Source organism: Herpailurus yagouaroundi, unplaced genomic scaffold, assembly GCF_014898765.1.
Source record: "Herpailurus yagouaroundi ecotype Mexico unplaced genomic scaffold, PumYag 182, whole genome shotgun sequence".
In the NCBI taxonomy this organism is placed as follows: Eukaryota; Metazoa; Chordata; class Mammalia; order Carnivora; family Felidae; genus Herpailurus; species Herpailurus yagouaroundi.
In genome coordinates, this window is record NW_024412413.1 from 7,378,015 (window position 1) to 7,396,883 (window position 18,869).

The 18,869-nt window shown below is 48.4% G+C and overlaps 1 protein-coding gene and 1 long non-coding RNA gene across 2 annotated transcripts in view; one reads left to right on the forward strand and one right to left on the reverse strand.

Moving 5' to 3' along the window:
* Positions 1 to 10,106, forward strand: part of DESI1 (desumoylating isopeptidase 1) — an 18,834-nt gene extending 8,728 nt beyond the window's left edge. The window contains exons 2-6 of the mRNA XM_040490702.1: positions 1,459 to 1,480; positions 2,589 to 2,658; positions 4,989 to 5,098; positions 5,789 to 5,911; positions 7,603 to 10,106. Of these exons, the coding sequence (XP_040346636.1) occupies positions 1,459 to 1,480; positions 2,589 to 2,658; positions 4,989 to 5,098; positions 5,789 to 5,911; positions 7,603 to 7,696 (419 nt within the window). The 3' untranslated portion in view covers positions 7,697 to 10,106. The remainder of the gene's footprint in view (positions 1 to 1,458; positions 1,481 to 2,588; positions 2,659 to 4,988; positions 5,099 to 5,788; positions 5,912 to 7,602) is intronic.
* Positions 5,092 to 14,841, reverse strand: LOC121040266 (uncharacterized). Its single transcript, XR_005795217.1, has 3 exons — positions 14,729 to 14,841; positions 5,306 to 5,417; positions 5,092 to 5,220 (listed from the first exon to the last, which is right to left on the reverse strand). It is a non-coding gene; the product is annotated as an uncharacterized LOC121040266 (long non-coding RNA).
* Between the last annotated feature and the right edge of the window lie 4,028 nt (positions 14,842 to 18,869).

Below are 18,869 nucleotides of genomic sequence, written 5' to 3' on the forward strand. Positions count from 1 at the left end.
GGAGGCTCAGTCAGTTAAGTGTTCCACTCCTGGTTTCAGCCCAGGTCATGATCTCACGGTTTGCGAGTTCAAGCCCTGAATCAGGCTCCACGCTCTTAGCTCGGGATTCTCTCTCCCTTCCTCTCTCTCTGCCCCTCCCCTGCTTGTGTTCTATCTCTCTCTCCCTCTCTCTCAAAATAAATAAACTTTAAAAAATCATTAAAAAAATAAATAAAAGATATAGTTGTCTTTTAAAAACATGGAGCTGGGGGCTCCTGGGCGGCTTAGTCGGTTAAGCATCTGACTTCGGCTCAGGTCACGATCTCACTGTTCATGAGTTCGAGGCCTGAGTTGGGCTCTGTGCTGACAGCTCAGAGCCTGGAGCCTGCTTCAGATTCTGTGTCTCCTCTCTCTGCCTCTACCCTGCTCACATGTTTCTCTCTCTCTCTCTCTCTCTCTCTCTCTCTCTTTCTCTCCCTCTCAAAACTAAATAAACATTAAAAAAAACCAAAACATAGATCTGGTTAAGGCATTCTGCTGGCTGCCTAACAACCATGAATGCCCCCACGGTGTAGGACAGCCTTCTGTCTGGGCTTACCCTACTTTCCTGGCATCCTTGCTGACCACTTTTCCTCCTGTCACCATCACTACAGTCTTTGTTCTAACCTGCAGGACCTTGATCTTTATCACAACCGTGGGTTTGCACATACTATTCCCTCTGGCAGAAACGTCCATCCCTGCCCCTACTTTTCCTGGGTTGAATTACAGTTTATGAAGGTAGTTCCTTATCTTTATCATATATAGCATCTTATTTTTACCACTGTATAATTAGAACCTATCAACATTGTGTTTTACTTAGTTATGTGTGTCTCTCTTTCCATTTGACTTTGGGCTCCTTAAAGGCAGGACAGTGATCTCTTCGTACTTTCATTTCCATATCTAACATCATTTCTGCCATATAGAGGTACAGAATACATTTGCATTGACTATTCCAAATGGACGGGATTTGTAAAGTTTCGCTCTGCCATTTTCTGAAGGGTTTCACCTCCCATATGCTCAATGAAGAAGTGGATAATAGCTTTTTTATACCATTGTTTTACTGTTGTCGCTATATGTGAGACAAATTAAAGGCAAAGTTGAATTGACCCTGACAGGGAAAGAAAAACAAACATAAAATTGGGGTACATCTATACCAGTGTTTTTATCTTGCATTCTGATGAAGGATTCTGATAATCGTTCAACTTACTTAACATGACATACCTATATCATGACCTAAGGACCTTATTGGAGGAGAATTGCATTCCTGGAAAATCCCCCCAGAGGTTTATAGTGGGTTAAAGTGGGTTTGAGTGGGTTTATAGTGGGTTAAATTGGGTTTGAGTGGGTTTATAGTGGGTTTGAGTGATGTTCTGAATTTGCTCAGGCTGGGAGGCCATTTATTCTGGTCCTGAGTAGCTAAATCTCTTCTTTTCTCTACAGGGAAACAACTGGAAGGCATCTGGTAAGTTGGGTGGGACTCCTTACAATGACTGACTGGTTTATGAAACAAAGGAGTACCTGTGCACTTCAGGTTTCAGTCTATGTTTCCAGCTTGAAACCTAACTCTCTGTATCATGAAACTTCCAAGTTCTAAAGCAGTGGTTCTCAACCAGGGGTAATTTTGTGCCCCGATCCCCAACCCCAGGGAATTTGGCAGTGTCTAGAGACATTTTTGATGGGTGGACGGAAGCCAAGGATGCTGCTATAAACACCCTACAATGCACAGGGCAGCCCTTCACAACAAAGAATTATCCAAGCAAAAAATGGCAGTGGTGCTGAGGTTGAGAAACCCTTGCGTAAAGAAAGGTAGAATGATGTCATGCCCACGCCTGACCAAGCCTTCTAACTACAGAAGTCCCAAGGGCTCCACATGGCTGTCTTAAAACACATCTGCCGTGGTCTGTCAGCACTGGATCCACCCCTTTCAGACAAGATGGTAGCTGAGCTCTCGGTTCCATTAATGAGAAGAGACCATAGGTCAGTATTCCATCTGGACTCCTGGAGCCTGCTGACATTTGGGATGACCAGAATGTCTTTTTGCTTCGTTTGACTCAAACCGAGTTATATGAGCACTTCCACCTGAAACAGGTCTTGCCTCAGCATGGTCCAGGTTAACCTCTCCTGTTAACTGCCTAGGAACACCCCTTAGTCTGCAGAGCTTTATTTCAGTAAAGGTGTGTCAGTATCAGGGTGAATCTAGGGACTCCTCTTCTGCTGTGTTCTATTCTGCCCCAGGAGACATTCAGCAGTGTCTGGAGACCTGTCTGGTTGTCACAACTGATTGGGGGGGTGCCACTGGCAACTAGTGGGTGGAGGCCAGGATGCTGTTAAGCTTCTAGAATGCACAGGACAGCCCCCCAGCAAAGAATTTTCCAGCCCCAAGTGTTAGTAGTGCCAAAGTTGAGAAACTCTGATCTATGGTATTTATGCCTTTGGTTAGTTTTATAAGGCTGCTGACCGTGTAAGTCCTATCCTTGGGCAGAAATTATTCTCCTTGAAGTGTGGTGTTTGCTTTTTCTCAGACCAGTTTGAAGTTTTCTGGCTTATCCTGTCTCTTCTCTGCATTGCAGGCATACCTCCATAGTTGTGCATAAGGATGAGTTCTTCTTCGGCAGTGGCGGTATCTCCAGCTGTCCCCCAGTGAGTGGCTTCCCCCACACCCTGCCCTAAAGTCTCACGTTCCCAGGGTTCCCATAGACCAGGAACTTTACTACTACTCTGTATGTCTGGCTTCTAGCCCAGTGGATGTCAGCCTGTGGCTTAGTTCCTCATAACTACCTTAAGACTCAGCTCAAAAACACCCTTCCCAGGCCTCCTTTGTGCCCCCTCAACATATGTGGGTCCCTCTGGGTCACACCGAGCATGGTTTGATGGATGAGCTGTTCCTGAGTCTCTGCAGGGAGCTGTGTATAAGCTCCTTGTGAGCTGAGACCATGTCTCACTCTCTGTCCCTGTCAACCAGCTCAGTGCCGAGCTCATAGTATGAACTCGGTCAATGTTGAGCTGAAGGATGAGGGCTCTGAGGGGTAAAGTGAGTTGCCCAAACTTACATGGCCAGTAAGTGGCACCAGTACTAAAACTCAGGACTCTCTGTCTCTAAAACCCATGTACCTTGCCACAAACTTTCTCTCCGAGCAATCTAAGGTTTTCGTAGAAGGTGCTCAAGCAAAGACCAACCAACCATTCATTTTGCTATTCATAAATGGAAAGTCATTCTTGATTTCTTCCTCTCGCTGGTCCCTTACCTCCTGTAACAAATCCTTCGTTAAGCCCAGTCAGTTCTACCTTGTAAATATATCTTAAGTCAGTCTCTGTTCATCTCTTCCCATATTTCCAGAGATTTCACCTTCATCCATGCCACGCTCACGTCCAGCCTGGACCACAGCAGTACCTCTGCTCCTCCTCAGTCAGGTCTCCACACAGGAGGCAAAGTGATCTTTTCAAGATGAAAATCTGATCATGGCATCCCCCTGCTGAAGTCAGAACTCTGCCCACTGCTCTTGGGATAAAACCCAGAAAGCTCAGCATGGCCTCCAAGGTCCTATCTGATCTGGTCACTGTCTCCCTCTCTGAATGACCTCTTTTCAGGTTGTGCCTTCCCGCCAACCCCCCCCCCCCCCACATACACACACACCTTCTTCTCATTCCTTGAACATACCTTGACATTTAAACCTACTCTCTCACTTCGTCCACCTCCCTGATCCTTCGCCTGGTTCTGCCTCTCCATCCTTCAGATTTGAGCTCAATGTCACTTTCTCAGGCAAGCCTTCCCAGACTCCTCAGACTGGAAAGGTCCCCTGTTATATGTACTGATGGCATGCTGGACTTTTAATAACCTTATTACAGCTCAAAATTATATATTGGTTTATGGGATTTTTTTTTTTTTGTCTGCCTTTCCTGCTAGACTATAAGCTCCATGAGGGCAAGAATCTCATCTGTTTTGTCCACATCGTACCCCCAGTGCCTAGCATAGGCCTGGCACATAGTAAGTTCTCAGTACATATTTGTTATATGAATGAATAATAGGGGGTCGAATAGTGATCTTTCAGTCTCTTACAATTTTGAGACCATTATTCTTGGACGATTGTAATGATCCTGCTCACCAGGCTTTCCCCAGTGCCTAGAACAATGTCAGCCACACAGTAGGTGCCCAATAGCTATTGGGTGAATTAATGATCTTTCCAGGGAGTTCTGCTCAGGAGTGCTCTCCCTTACCCCCTAGCCATTCCCAGCTCTGTCCTCCCCAGTGATCTGTTGCACACCCATGGCTGCTTTCCCCTTGGCCTCAGGCTCTCCTTTAGTCTGCTATAGCAGTCTATTAACCCATGGTGGAGGGTTTCCTGTAGGCCTTTCATGGGCCATTAACTCCCTTGCCTGGGGAACCCTATCGACATTGTTAGATTAGCCTCCCAGATAAAATAGAACTAAATTGTGGAAGTGTTTGCCAGCCTGCCAGACTTCTCACAGTCTTCACATTTCCCCAGTGTTCTAAGGGATAGCAAGTGTGTCACAAGAAAAAACTGGCTGCATACACTTAAATATAGGCATGGAAACATGGCCTGTCAAGTGCTAGCCATTTCTGGTTCTCCTTTTGTGCCCTTGGGATCAGGCCTGTTGGGAACAAAGGGAGACTTCAGATTCTGGGTTTCTATTTTTTTATCAACTGGATGAGGTGACAGCATCAGGGGTCTGGCCTGAGACTGGCCAGAGACTCAATTTCCCAGGGCCCCACCAGAAGAAAGCAGCCCAGCTTCTTAGCCACGTTGCCAGCATTTGGCAATGGAGAGTTAACAGGAAGCTCTAAGCCATTGCAGCCTTGATACAGATAGGAAATGACACTCTTCATCTGCCCTGGATGCTCTGAAAGGTAAACGTTGGAACAGAGCATCTGTGGTCTCCCAAGGGAAGCCACATTAAAAAATTCAGTGGAGATGGTGACTTAATGACTTTCTTTGGGTTGGCTCTTTTAGGGAGGGACATTGCTTGGGCCCCCAGACTCTGTGGTTGATGTGGGGAGCACAGAAGTCACAGAAGAACTCTTTCTGGAATACCTGTCCTCCCTGGGGGAGTCTCTGTTCCGGTGAGTGGAGACAGGGGTGGTGGTTAGTTGTGTCTGTCCCCCCACTAGACGATCAGCCCCAGAGGGCAGCCACAAGGTCACATCGCCCAGAGCACTCAGCACAAGGTCTGGCCCAGTATTTGCTGAATAAATAGGAAGAGAAAGCAGTTATCATGCCACAGAAAGAGCTCAGCTTTGCTCCCAGGCAGATATCCCATCCCAGCATACCTTCTGCTGAAACCCTGAGGACAGGAAGGGCTATTTATTCCTTCTGATTAAAATCAGCTGCTGCTGTCTCAGCACTTGCTGTTCTCAACCCATCCTGGGCCAGTATCTCGTCCTGAAAAATCAAAACCAGGGTTTGTGGAGGGATTTGGATGAAATGCCAACTTGAGCAGGTTTTCTCTTAAGCTTTAGTCAATTGTCATTGTAGTAAGTGTTTAACACTAGAGCTCTGCTTTTGTGACTATGAAGATTCTACTGAAACTGTAGAGGAGCCATATATTTTTATTTCATCTTTCCCTTAAAAATCTGTTTTTGTGGTCCAGAGTGGCAAATCAAGCAGTCCTTTTGGAGTGTATGAGGAAAGGAAAATCACAGTCCTCTTAACTCAGCTATGCTCTCCATGCCATTTCCTGGTTTGAGTTATTTCACATATGTGCTTGCTGACTCTCTCAGATCTGTTCTTCAAACCTTTCTTACAATGTACAGAAGCGAGGCCTACAACCTCTTTGAACACAACTGTAACACCTTTACCAACGAAGTGGCACAGTTCCTGACCGGGCGGAAGATCCCTTCCTACATCACTGACCTTCCCTCTGAAATTCTATCCACGTAAGTGGCCTTCGGTCTCTGCCTCAGCCCCTGAAATCCCCATTCACAGTCCGTGCTGCTCGTCTGGCCCCTGATCTCAGCAGAATCCTCCCGAGCTAGGTGGGCCCTGTCATGATGGCAGCTGCTACCAGGTAAAGCCACCATTCTCTCCACTCACTGATGTGTGCCTGTAATACTTCACCCTCCTTGGAGTTGAACCAACTCTATCCTGGCCTGAGTGCAACCACAGAACTTAGAAATCCACTTGACGCCGGCTCCAGCATTTGTACAGAGCCCTGGCATCTCATGAAGCGTGCCACTCCCCAGAAGTCCTCGCATAAAGTGTACTTTTAGATAGACAGGCAGAGAACAGATCAGAGGATTAGTAGGGTGGCTTATTTTGCGAATGTCATTTGTTAGTCTTTCTTCCCCTGCACCATGAGCTCTTTGATGCCCTCAGAGACAACCTCCTACTTGCCCTCATACCTCAGTAGATGTTTTCTTCAAGAACGCACTGTAGCCCCTCCCACCCTGATGTGGTCCGAGCTTTGTGGGCCATCATCTAAGCAGTGTCCCCTGAAAGGACACACACAACACACACACACACCCAAAGCCATCACACCCTTCCCTTCCTTTGCTGTTGTGTTCAGGCAAGCCTCTAACCACTCCAGGACCATGTCTGTTTGCGAACCCTGACTCAGTTTCTCCTGAACTGGGGCCCTGTCCAACAGAGATCCTGGCAGGTTTAGCAGGCTCAGCAAGGTGAGCTGTTTTTCACACCTGGGTAGAAACCTCTTAGGAAAAACTTGCAAGGGAAACAAGGCTGCGGTGTCAATCTAGTGAGGAAAGTCCCAACTCCCAGCCCTGCCTCTGCCTTCCCGTTCCTTGGTGGGTGTGTTAAGCCTCACAGCCTTACTAAAGGATCTAGGTTATGAGGCCCTAAGCAAGTATAAGTAGCTGGAATGTTCTTGCTGTTATTATTTGGTGGGTGAAGCTCCAGGACTTGTCTGAATTAAGGTTAATATATCTTGGTGTCATCTGTTTACGCTTGAGAATGCTCCCTTTGAACCTGGACATGATTTTCAAAAATGGCAATATCCACCAAAGAAAAAGAAAGCCAGTAACTGAGATGTGTTGTGGGCACCCTGATTTAAAGTTCTAGGAATTTTGAAAAGTCTCTAAGGTTCCAGTATTTGCAGTGTTTTTTTCCAGCCAAGTTACTCTGAGAGCAAACTGGGAGCCCTTTAGAAAGTGGCCTTAACACCTCCTGGCAACCTGCGTTTGTCATTTTTCCTGAGTATTCCCTAGAAAATACCTTTTTCTTATCCTTTTTCTTCTGCCTCAGTTTCCTCACTTAAACTTTATTTTTATCCATGTATACCATGAGAATTAAAGATTCAAGTGCAGAAAGGTCAGAAAGCTCTAGTTCCCTGTATGCAGCTAGCCTGTTCAAGCCAGAGCTAACCAGGGTCTATAGGTGAAGTAGTAAGACGGTAGCATCTCCGCGGGGTGAGGGGGACCCCAGGAATAAAAACACAGAGCAGGCCATTTTGAGGGCTCCTCCATGAACGTGATGTGCGAGGTAGGTGAGAAAAGCGAGTGAGGTTATGGGTGTCCTTCTTCCCTGTGTGGTGGCATCACTGTATCCATGGGCGCGGTTGTGACTGTCTGCACCCAGCCCACCCAAGCCCCTGGGTCTCTTTTCTCCACAGGCCCTTCGGACAGGCCCTGCGGCCCCTCCTGGACTCCATTCAGATCCAGCCTCCTGGAGGGAGCCCCGTGGGCCGACCCAACGGCCAGAGCTAACAGGACTGCATGGGACCGCCCTGCCTCACCGGGGCTTTTCCTTTTTAAACAAAACAAACCCTACCAGATTTCTATTTTATAATTTTACATCAGAGCTAACAACCAGGGGAAGGCTTTTTAAATTTCCCAGGAAAGGAGATCACCAGGCTGCATGTAGGACAATGCTGCTAAGAAACAAAACAAAATGCCATCCCTTCTAATAGTATTATACTAATTTATTAAGGCTGTCTTGTCTGTGAGTTCACTCTTGACACTGCTTCCTAGGCATCCTCCACACTGGAGAAAGGGAGAGGGTTTGTTTAAGCAGAAGGCAAGAGGCACGGTTTGGGGGAGCCCCGACCCAGAACCTCTTTCCAGAGAACGCCCACGCTGTACCCAGGTTGCCACCACCTGTGGGACCCAGGTGAGTTTTACAACATCCACGAAGCAGCCATTGCAACATCCCGGAAGCAGTTCCTCTCTAGTGTTAAATGAACCAAAGGATTTGGTGCACGTGAGACCAGTTTCAGGATGACTGACCCAACCTAAGTGAACTCTGTAGCCACAGCCTCTCTCACCTCCTCTCCCTACCCCAAGCAAGGCCACGGGGCCAGGGCTGGAGCAACCAAAAGCCTCAGGATCAGGGGAGAGTGACAGCAAGTGTCAGGCCAGAGAAAACAGGATAAAGCCATTCTTCCTTCCACCTACTGATTGCCAATCCTCTGACATCAATTTTGGAGAACCTGCCTTGCTGGCTACAGGCTGCTCTTCCTCAGCATGGCTGACCTCGTAGTTTGTGAAGGTTTGGGCTGGAGCGGCAGAGACCCAGGCCTATTGTCTACAAGTAATAATGTAGATTGTTTGTAGTCCCTGTACCACCCCCCTTCACCCCCAAACCAGATGCAATATTCAGCTAGGGACCAAGGGGAAATGATTCCCTGTTCTAGGAAAATATCCCTCATGTAGAAAGATAGAATAATAATGCAGAATCAAGGTGGCAAGCAAATTTTGAGTTGTTTCTGATAGAGATTTTTTACATTATCCTCAGTGTGTTTTGAAGGCACATGTTATTTCTGTTGTCATTCTGACTTTAAGGATGCATTGTTGAGAGCCTGACTGGGCATTTTCCTAATGAGCTGCTGCTAGGAGCTTATAGGGAGGACCAATCTGGACGTTTCTTACCTGGAGAGGCTTTCAGATTCCTTTTCTACACATGCCTCCCTTAAGTTAGTTTTTGGGGGGGTGTGGAGAAGGGTCTCAGAGCTGTCAGGTCCCTGAGTCCCAGCCCTGGCATCTATGGGTCCCTCCCGCCACAGCTCCTGCCACTTCTCAGACTTGAATTATGTTCTCTTTCCTGGGGTCCGGCCTGCAGCAGGCCTTTGCTCTTCAAAAAGCTGCTGCTCATCTTCCCGTCTCTACCATTAGCCATAGCAGTTGGCGTCATCAGGGGCTTGGCTAGAGGAAAAGGTGATTTTCTGCCTTTCTGTTTGCCTGTGACCTGCCCAGAGGCACCCCCATGGTGACCAGCTGTGATGTCAAGTGACATTTTGGAGAGCAGAAAACTAGCAGGGACTGCTATTTAATGTTGACCTACTGGCAGAATTGGGCTCACGGAGAATAGGTTTTGGGCTGGGTACCTCTCGGGAAGGCAGCTTACTAGTGGAGTCCTTCGCTTCCCACCCAGGTTTCTCTCCTTTTCCAGGTTGCCTTGCCCAGCCCTCTGTCTCTTCCAGGCTCCTGTTCCAGACTTTCCCTCCCAGGGCTCTCAGCTCTAGCCAGAAGGTGTGGCATCACAGTCTCCTTCTCTCTTCTCCCCCATATCCAGGCTCAGCTGGCTTCACTCCTAATAGCAGTCACTCCAGACCCAGGAGAAGTTAGCCAAAGTAGCTACCCTGAGAGACTGTCACTTGGTTCACTGAAAGTCCCGCTTCATGCCCAGCAGCCGTTTGTGCCAATGCCTGGGCTCTAGGCTTGTGGGGAAAGATGGAGGGATCAGCCAGCAAGCAGCCTTCTCTGAGCTCTCCAGGAAGGCCAGCTCTCTCCCCCCACCCAAGTCCCACTATCACTCATTTTGGAAGCCTGGGCTCAGGCTACGACCGCCAACCCAATCCTCACATTTCTCTGTCAATGCCAGAACCTCAGGAGCGTGCTCATTATGACCAGCTAGCTCCACACAAGTGTGCGAGGCAAGCAGAGTGAGAAATGAGCCATGTGTGTATCATACAGTAGACACCTCCATCAAGGTCCATTGGTTTAAAGGGACAGGGAAGGAGGAGGGATGGACCTCACCCCTTCCCCAAAATAAAGCTTGTACCTTTGAGATTCCTTTTTGCCCATGAAGTCAAACTAATGACTGTGTCTAGTACGGAGGTGTTTGCTGGTTTTCTTTGATGTTTTTTCTAATGCAATAAACTCATTTCTGCCTGCTGCATTTGCGTCGTGCTTAAGGTTTGGGTATGCGTCCAACATAGCCAGGCTTCTTCTCAGTCTGTCTCCCTCTGAGCTTAACTCTGCTGAGTCTGGATATGCTGCCTTTGCTTGTTTGTTAGCCTTGTGGATGAGAAGTGACAATAATAGGGAAGAATATTTGACTTTCACCATTGGTTTACAAAAATGGAGAAAAGGCCCCGAGAGAATACTACTTGCCCAATGTCACCTTGCAGCTGGTGGTAGAGAAAGACTCAAAGCCTCGTCTGCTGGCCCCAGCCTATGAGATCTTCCTCTAGAGGACCTTGGTCATCAGAGAGCATCTCACCCCACCAAGAAGCGTATACTTATGGTTTCAGTTTGGCTATAGGCTGGGTCTGTGGCCCCAAGGATCTCTGCCCACCTTGTTACGACGACCTCACTGAACAAGTGTGGAGGTGGGTGGATGGCTCTCCGAGCGTCCCCTGGCACTACAGACACTAGTGTGGCCGCAGGTGTCTGTTGGTTCAGTTGGCTTTGAGTGAGCACGTGCCACAGGCCGAGGCGAGGCTAGGTACTTTCACACACAACGGACTTGAGGTGTAGGTACTGGTCTCGTGTTACAGATGGGGAAACAGGTACAGAGAAACTAAGTTATCCAGGTGGCAAACGGCCGGGCCCTTGAATCCAGGCCATGTTCTCACCACCACACCTGTGAGACCTTATTATTGAGGCACTGTGTCTTTCCAGCGTGCTAGCTGAAGAATAAGGCTCTGTCTCTCCAGAGGACACAGAGGGTAGGTGGCTTTGGCTGACATCTCCCCCTGCCCCCAAAGCTGACATGTTCTGAGGCAGGAATCTGAGATCACACAGCCTGTGCTTAAGTCCTAACGTTGCCACTTGTAGGCCAGTCTGTTTGTCTCCTTTTCTGTAAAATGGAGGAAATGGTACCTACCTCACAGGGTGGTTTTCAAGAGAGTAAATGTAAAGTGCTATGCTCGGTGCCTGGCACAGATCAAACGCTCAGTGAATGTCAGGCTGAGAGCAGAATGCATTCAACAGCCACTGACTGGGGGCTCCTGTGAGCCAGCTCTGGGCAGAGGCCCCTGCCAATCCTCTCTGCTGAGGACAGTTTCCAAGACCAGATGCTGCTGATGTGTACTGCCTGCTTCTGTGGGAAATGACACATGGTTTTACCCTTAGACTTTGTGACTCACGGCAAGTCAGTCTAGGGTAAATTCATTCATCCCCACAAACGTCTTCCTGGGAGCCTATTGTATGTAAAGCAGCCCTGGGCTCTGTGCTGAGGGTACAGAGGTGAGCAGGACCAACAAGGCTCCTGCCCAGCAGGGATTCTATTCTGAGGAGGCTGGGAGACAAAAGGGTAGAGAAGTTTGGTGATCTCAGGTGGCCTAGTGCTAGGGAGGAAATACAACCAGGTGGCAGCAGGTGTGAATTCCCCAGGTGTGAAGGAGTATGTGTCAGGAGGTTGGGGAAGTTGTGTGACAAGGTGATGTTTAATCTGAGGCCTCACTGACAAAGTATAGATCAGAGAGATGAACACTCCGGGCACAGGGAGCAGCAAGTGAAAAGAATGTTGGAAGGACTGAACGGAGGCCAGAATGACCGCAGCACGAGAGCCAAGGAGGTGGTGGAAGGTGTGGAGGCTGGAGAGGCCAGCGGGCCAGATGGCGCGAGGCTTTGTAGGTCAAAGAGTGACATAATCGATTTGCTATGTTGAGAGATGGGATGGTGCAAGAGGAGCAGAAAATGAGGCGGGGGGGGGGGGGCTTGCAGTTGTCAGGTAAGAGGTGAGGTGTGTTGTGCATCTGCTAAGTGGGGAGCTGCGAAGAAGCTCCCTGCTCCCCTGGTGTTCAGAGTGCTGGGAGGAATGGACAGCTCCTGTGAAACAGGAAAGGCCAGAGCTGCAGGATGGCGCAGCCACTGCCACAGCCCCTTGTCCTGCATCCATGAGCTTCAGCAGAGCTCCTCCAGCTTTAGTTTGGGGTGTGCTTAGATTTCTTCATTTGTTTTTTCCAAAAAGTATTTGCTTTGATCATATTATATATCTAGAAAATGTAAGCAACCAATGAAAGTACAAAGATGAGAGGAAAAGTTGTCTGCAATCCCATCATCCTAAGAGGTGTTGGATTTTGTGAACATCTTTGCAGAGGGTTCTGTGGATTTGAAGACACACATGCTGAACATGCTGTGTGGTACCTGCCTTTGTTCTCAGCATGTAGTGAAGATCTGTACGGCCCCAGCAAGGTTGAAAGAAAACCATTGAGGAGGGAGTGATGGTGCCTGGTGGTACTGGATAGAGGAAGCTCTAAGGAGAGGACATTCCGGCAAAGTTCCCTAAAGCTTGAGGGAACCATTAGGTAAGAGTAGGCTGCTCATCACAGCTGTGTGCGTGGAGGCCGGACCTGCTCTGGAATGGGATCATGGTGTAAGAGGACGCCTGCCTGGGCGGGTGGGTTATACCATGAGACCCTTGTGTCCTCACACTCATAGGGGCTCTGGCCTGAGAGGGCAGCAAAGAACCAGGAGGGGTATGGCACATCACTGAATGTGACCCCTTGACCACGGAACCTGGCTGCTTTGAAGGGGGTAGGGCTTCGGGGACTGACCCTGGTCTGAAGGGTGGCCTGGGAGCCCAGAGTCCCCTGCAGAGATCTCTGCTCAAAGGTTTGGCTCCCCTGGAGAAAGCCCCACAAGGTCACGCTGCAGTGAGACAGGTGGACACCAGGTGGCGCTGTGGATGTACTCGGGGCCCAGCCCACCCCCAAGGGGCTAGTCTCACCTACCCCAGGTCACAGAAGCAAGCCCTGCCCCCTACACACCTCAACCACTGTGCCGCCCCCGACCCCGCCCAGAAGCCCACAGTACAACAGTCCAATTGTTCTCACATTTATCAAGGCCCTTCCTAAGTTTGTCCCTGGACCTCTCCAACCCCCATCCCCTGCTGTTAAGTGTAGGCCACTGTCACTGCAAACAGTATCCACCTCCACCTTCAATTTACTGTTTGCTGGACCTGGATCATCTCTCCCCAACTATCCTCAGAGCAACCCCTTTCTCAGAGCTAAAGGCCCAGCTACAGCATTTCCTCTACAAAACCTTCCTGACTTCTCCCTACCCCAGAGCAGACCCCTCCTCTTGTGGGTGCTTCCTGGCAGGCTCCCACTAGCTGGGGCACCCTCCAGGGGTAGGGTCTAGCTGTGATCACCTGAGTGCCTGAGCCCAGCACAGGACCTGGCACAGAGCCAGCATCTCCTTGCGGGGCGGACATCAAAGGGGAGGGTCGGCCATAAAAATTTGACCCTGGATTTGGATACATACCTGCCTGGATTGGCCCTCTGACTCAAATGACCCTGATCAAGGCCTCCCTCTCTATGGGCCTCTCTGAATCTGTAGAATAAAGACTATAGATCGGACAGTCTCTACCACCCCTCCTGGGGAGCAAAACTCCTCTCCCTGCCCATGACTCTAGAGACTAGTTCTCAGTCCTGGGACTGAGCTCTGATCCACAGAGATCACTAACCCCAGGTGTAGAGGGGGAGGGAGGGCTGCCGCCCCTGCCCCCCATCTCCAGGTGGGGCAGTGCCATCCCTGGCCCCACTGGCTTTGGCCCCAAGGGAGCCTGTGCCAACCCAACAACAGCCTCCACCCCCTCCACAAACACCACCTCTGAACATGTGCCCTTCTGCTTATTTAAATTCAATGGACTTGTTTGAGCATGTGCCCTTCTGCTTATTTAAATTCAACGGGACTTGTTTATTGTGAAAACAATAGAAGTCCTGCAGGTGTTTTGAAATATGGAGGAAAAAAGTCAACATCCACAATCTCCCAACCTCCTGCTGCCCATAAACTAAGAGGGAATTAGAACCAACAACCAGCCCTGACTGTTCTTTGCAAAGCCCCTTTTAGCACAGCTCCTTTCCTGCGCCCCCTCATCTTCCTGACAGCCTGGGAGAGGCTGGCAGTGGTGGCCCCATTTATAGATGAGAAACAGGCTCAGAGAGTGGGAGGGACCTGCCCAAGTTCACCTAGCTGCGGAGGGACAGCCCCAGGAGGGACAGCCAAGGAACGGTCAGTCTGCCTGTATATACACTGCATCAAGGCTGCTCCTCAGGCTGGGACTGCACCCCTGAAAAAGTCACACTCCAGGGTCGCATGGGTGACTCAGTAGGTTAAGTGTCCGACTCTTGATTTGGGCTCAGGTCATGATCTCACAGTTCAAGCCCTGCGCCCATGGACCCTGCTTTAAGGTTCTCCCCTTCCCCTGCTCATGCATTCATGCTCTCTCTAAAAAAAAAAAAAAAAAAAAAAAAAAAAAAGTCATACCCCAGATAGAGAAAAAGAGGGTCAACACCTCCCATATTCACTCAGCACATGTTGACAGTTGGCCTTCCACCAAGGGGGCAGGGAAAAGCATGGGCTTTAGAGGAACAGAACTTAATGTGAATTCTGACCTTGCTGTGATTCTGGGAAGCCAAGGTCACCCCAGAGGGTGTCAGTACTCTGGTGTCAGTACCTACCTCTAGAAATTGATATAAGCGTACTCACCTCAAAGGTTTCTTGGCAAAAGCAAGTGAAGTACCCAGGGTAGGAGCTACACTGTCCAAACCAAATATGGAAGCCACTAACCTCCAAATCTCAGTCAAAGGTCTGGCCCCAAAGAGCCAGAGCCTTCCTTTTTGAGCAGGATCCTTCCAGGCTAGGGTCTCAGGCCCCCTGTCTTCAGACCTGGCTTCCTTTGGTGCTCTCAGAATGCCCTCTGACGACCAGTCTCTGTAGTCCCAGTTCCCCCAGTCCTACTTCTGCCTCCCCCTAGGGCCTCTCCAAGGCCCCATCTGAACACCAGTTGCCAGGGATGAGCCTCCCTCTTAAAGGGACACACTGGTAGCCACAGAGCTACTCCGTCTGGTACTCCTGGATTTGTGCCTCAGAGCACTCACTCCCCCTCCCTGGGTTTCAGTAAAAAAGGTTGAGGTGAGAATTCTGGAAGAGACTGTGAAAGGTATTTGTAAGGAAACTAGTTCACTACAGATGTGCTATTGTCGGGAGCTTAGCTTTGTTTGTATTTGTAAGAGTGGACCCAATCCATAGGAGACAAAAACCTGTTCTGCCTTGTGCGCCCCATCCTACAGCTTCTGGAGCCCAGCAGCAGGGTGGGGCCTGGGTATCTGCATTTAACCAGTTCCTAGGAACTCTTGGCTGTGAGATATGAGAGACTAATTTAGGCAATTCCAGCCCCACCCACCGGCTCTATACTAGCTAACTGGGCCCTGGGAGGGGTCTTAGGCCCTGCCAGTGATGGGGTTTTGGAGTGGTGGGGGTCCAGAGCCGATGGCCAAGAAAGAATTCTGGAAGACGTCTTTGGTGCAAAAAAGGTGATTTTCTTAAAGCACAGGGACAGGACCCATGGGCAGAAAGAACTGCACTGGGGTTGTGAATAGTGACTGGTTATATACCATGAGTTAGGGGAGGTAAAGGCAAAAGGGAGGCCTCCAAAAAAGACTTTCATATGCTAAAGAGGACTCAGAAGATAGGAGGCCTTGCAATAGTCAAGCTAAGGTTGTTTTCCCTCTAGTAGGGCATTAACATGAAGACCGTAGAGAGTTCCTAGAGAAATGCTATGCTCTGTATTTGCCTCAAGTATTTGCCAATGGGCTGCAGGTTATAAAGAAATTTAATTTTATTTACCATTTCCTTCTTGCCTTTGTTTCCCAGATCACTACGGAAGGGAGGGTGATGTTGGGGCTCCAGGAAACTGAGTCTATAGGTTTCTGGAGATCAGGCTATTGATAAGATTGCCTTTTCTTGGGGCGCCTGGGTGGCGCAGTCGGTTAAGCGTCCGACTTCAGCCAGGTCACGATCTCGCGGTCCGTGAGTTCGAGCCCCGCGTCGGGCTCTGGGCTGATGGCTCAGAGCCTGGAGCCTGTTTCCGATGCTGTGTCTCCCTCTCTCTCTGCCCCTCCCCCATTCATGCTCTGTCTCTCTCTGTCCCAAAAATAAATAAACGCTGAAAAAAAAAAATTTAAAAAAAAAAAAAAAAAAGATTGCCTTTTCTTGTAATTTACTAAAACATTTGCATTTGTAAACTATTGGTGACTCCTGTCCTGCACGACTGTGATTTCTATCAGTTAACTATTTCTTTTTTCCTTCTCTCAGCTTTAGGGCAGCCAGGAGTGCCTGAGGAATGTCACAAGTATCCCACCTGGGGGGAGGGGCGTGTTTGCTAGTTTGCGCTTTGCCCTCAGCTTGCCTTATGCTCCCTCATCACCAGTGCCCAGAGACCCAAGGACCAGATCTGGATGGAGCAGGAAGAGCAGATCGAGTTGGGTTTTCCTTCCCGCGGAGATGGTTTTGCTTGCTGTCAGTATTCAACAGAAAACAAACGCTTCTTGAGGGCAAGGCCCTTGTTTTGTTCTCTACAGTATTCCCAGAATCCAGAACAGTGTGTACCCCAACACATTTGTTTAATGAATGAACCAAACTCTGGCATAGGGCCTGGAAACAAACAAACAAACAAACAAACAAACAAACAGGTGTTTTCCTATGGCCCGGATTGAATATGGCTCCTCAGCAGGGCACAATTATTGGTCCTGTCTTTTACATTTTTTTCTATATTTTGCTCATCACAGATTTTTTTGGCATTAATTTTTATTTTTTAAAAATATTAAATTAGAAAGAAAAAAATTAAAACACCACTTATTTTGATGTTTATTTTGGTGTCCTCCTAAGTTTTTTGCCTGTGCAGGTAATCACCTTACCTGTTCACTCTGGTCTCAGCCCGGCAGGCCTGCCAGGTTCTTTATATAGCCTTGGGTACATCCCTTTTGTTTTTCCTCACCAAGTGGAGACAATACCTTCTAGAGCTTCTGTGAGAATGCATGAAGATATGCAGTCAACTGTCCAGTGTGATGGCTAGCACATAGTAAGGGGGTCAATAAATAATGGTTATTCCTAGCTCACTGTTCTTAGTCCTATCAGGTGGGGATTACGTCCCCATTATGTAGATGAAGAAACAGTTCGGGAAATGTGACTTGTCCAAGTCCTTATAGTTAGCAGGGACCAAACTGCAGTTTTCCGGACTCTGCCTCGAGCGATCTGATGAGAACAAAGGCAAAAGGAAATGTAGACAAAATTAAATTTCCTTATAACCTGCAGCCCATTGACAAATCCTTGAGACAGGCAGAGTTTAATATTCCTCCTGGAAGTCCCAACTGTCTCAACGTTAATGCTCTGCTAGAGTAAAAAAAAAAAAAAAAAAATGATCATAGTTTGACAATAGCAAGGCCTCTTAGATCCTGAGAATCTTCTTTAGCATATGAAAGTCCTTTTGGAAACTTCTCTTTGTCTTTACCTTCCCCAAATCCCAAAGTATATGATCAGTTTACACCGAAGACATCTCCAGAATTCTTTCTTGGACTTCAGCTCCAAACCCCAACATTTCAAACCATATCAGATCTTCCTAGGGCACTGCAGCTACCAAGACAAAAAAACAAAACAAAAAACTATCAAAAGCATTGTTCACTGAAGTGCCACTCATAGGTGTGCGGATGTGTGTCTTTGCATGGCCTAAACTGCCAGAGCTGATCACAGGTGATGAGGGAGCGTGAGGTAAGCTGAGGGCAAAGTAAAGCTGGCACACACCCCCTTCCCAGGTGGGACGTGTATTTATTCCTCGGACACTCCCAGCTACCCAAAAACCGGAAAGGACAAAAAAACCAAATGGTTAAACAGATAAGAGACTCCACCAGTTTACCAGAAAAAGGCAATCCCATCAATGGCCTAAAGTCCAGGAACTCCCTGTTGTCAATATTAATGCTTTGCTAGAGGGAAAAACCACCTTAATTCAACAATAGCTAGGCCTCCAGTATGTCTTTAGCATGTGAAGGTCTTTAGAAACTTCTTCCTTACTTCATCTCCCCGACTCCATAAAAGGGTCAGGTCACTCCCACACTTGCTGTACAGCTCTTACCTGCCCATGGGTCCTGTCCCTATGCTTGAATAAAATTACCTTTTTGCACCAAAGACGCCTTCAAGAATTCTTTCTTGGCCATCGGCTCTGGACCCCACAAACCATCACCCTCAAACTTCATCACAGGCATTGGCAAGAATAGTGGATGCAGCAAAAATGCCCACCCAGGCGTACTCCCAAACTGAATGGCACTCCCTGGGAGCACAGAGGGAGGCGGGGGGGGGAGGGGGGCTTGGCTCTGGCAGTATGGAAGGAAGCCAAAACAGAATCCTGGAGAAGAGGAAGCTGTAGTCCATGCATTTCAAAGGGAACTTTGAAATTCACCATAATACCAGCACCCAGAGACAGCCTGCTGCTTTTCCTTACCATGCTTTTTCCACGCTAAATATTCTACAACACAGATTTTTATGGCTTCGTGGCACTTCATCTCATAAATAGATCATAATTTAACCAATCCCCATTTTTCCCCTTATTTTCTAAAAGTTAAATTGCTGGCTCAGAGGTCTGCCCATTGTTAAGACTTTTGACGTGCAATACCTGTTTAATCAGTAACGGTATCAAACACATCTATACACATTCTCCTTTGGAATAGGTCTGCTGTGTGCCAGGTCCTATGTGGGCTCTTTTACATTTTTTATTTCTTTGCATATGCGCAACAACCCTACAGAGTAGGTGATATTCTTCCCATTTCACAGATGGAGACACAAAGCCTCAGAGAGGTGAAGTGACTTGTTCAAAGTCACATAGTGGTGGAGCTGGGAGGGAAGGCAACCTAGGACTGATCATAAAGTCAACGTGATG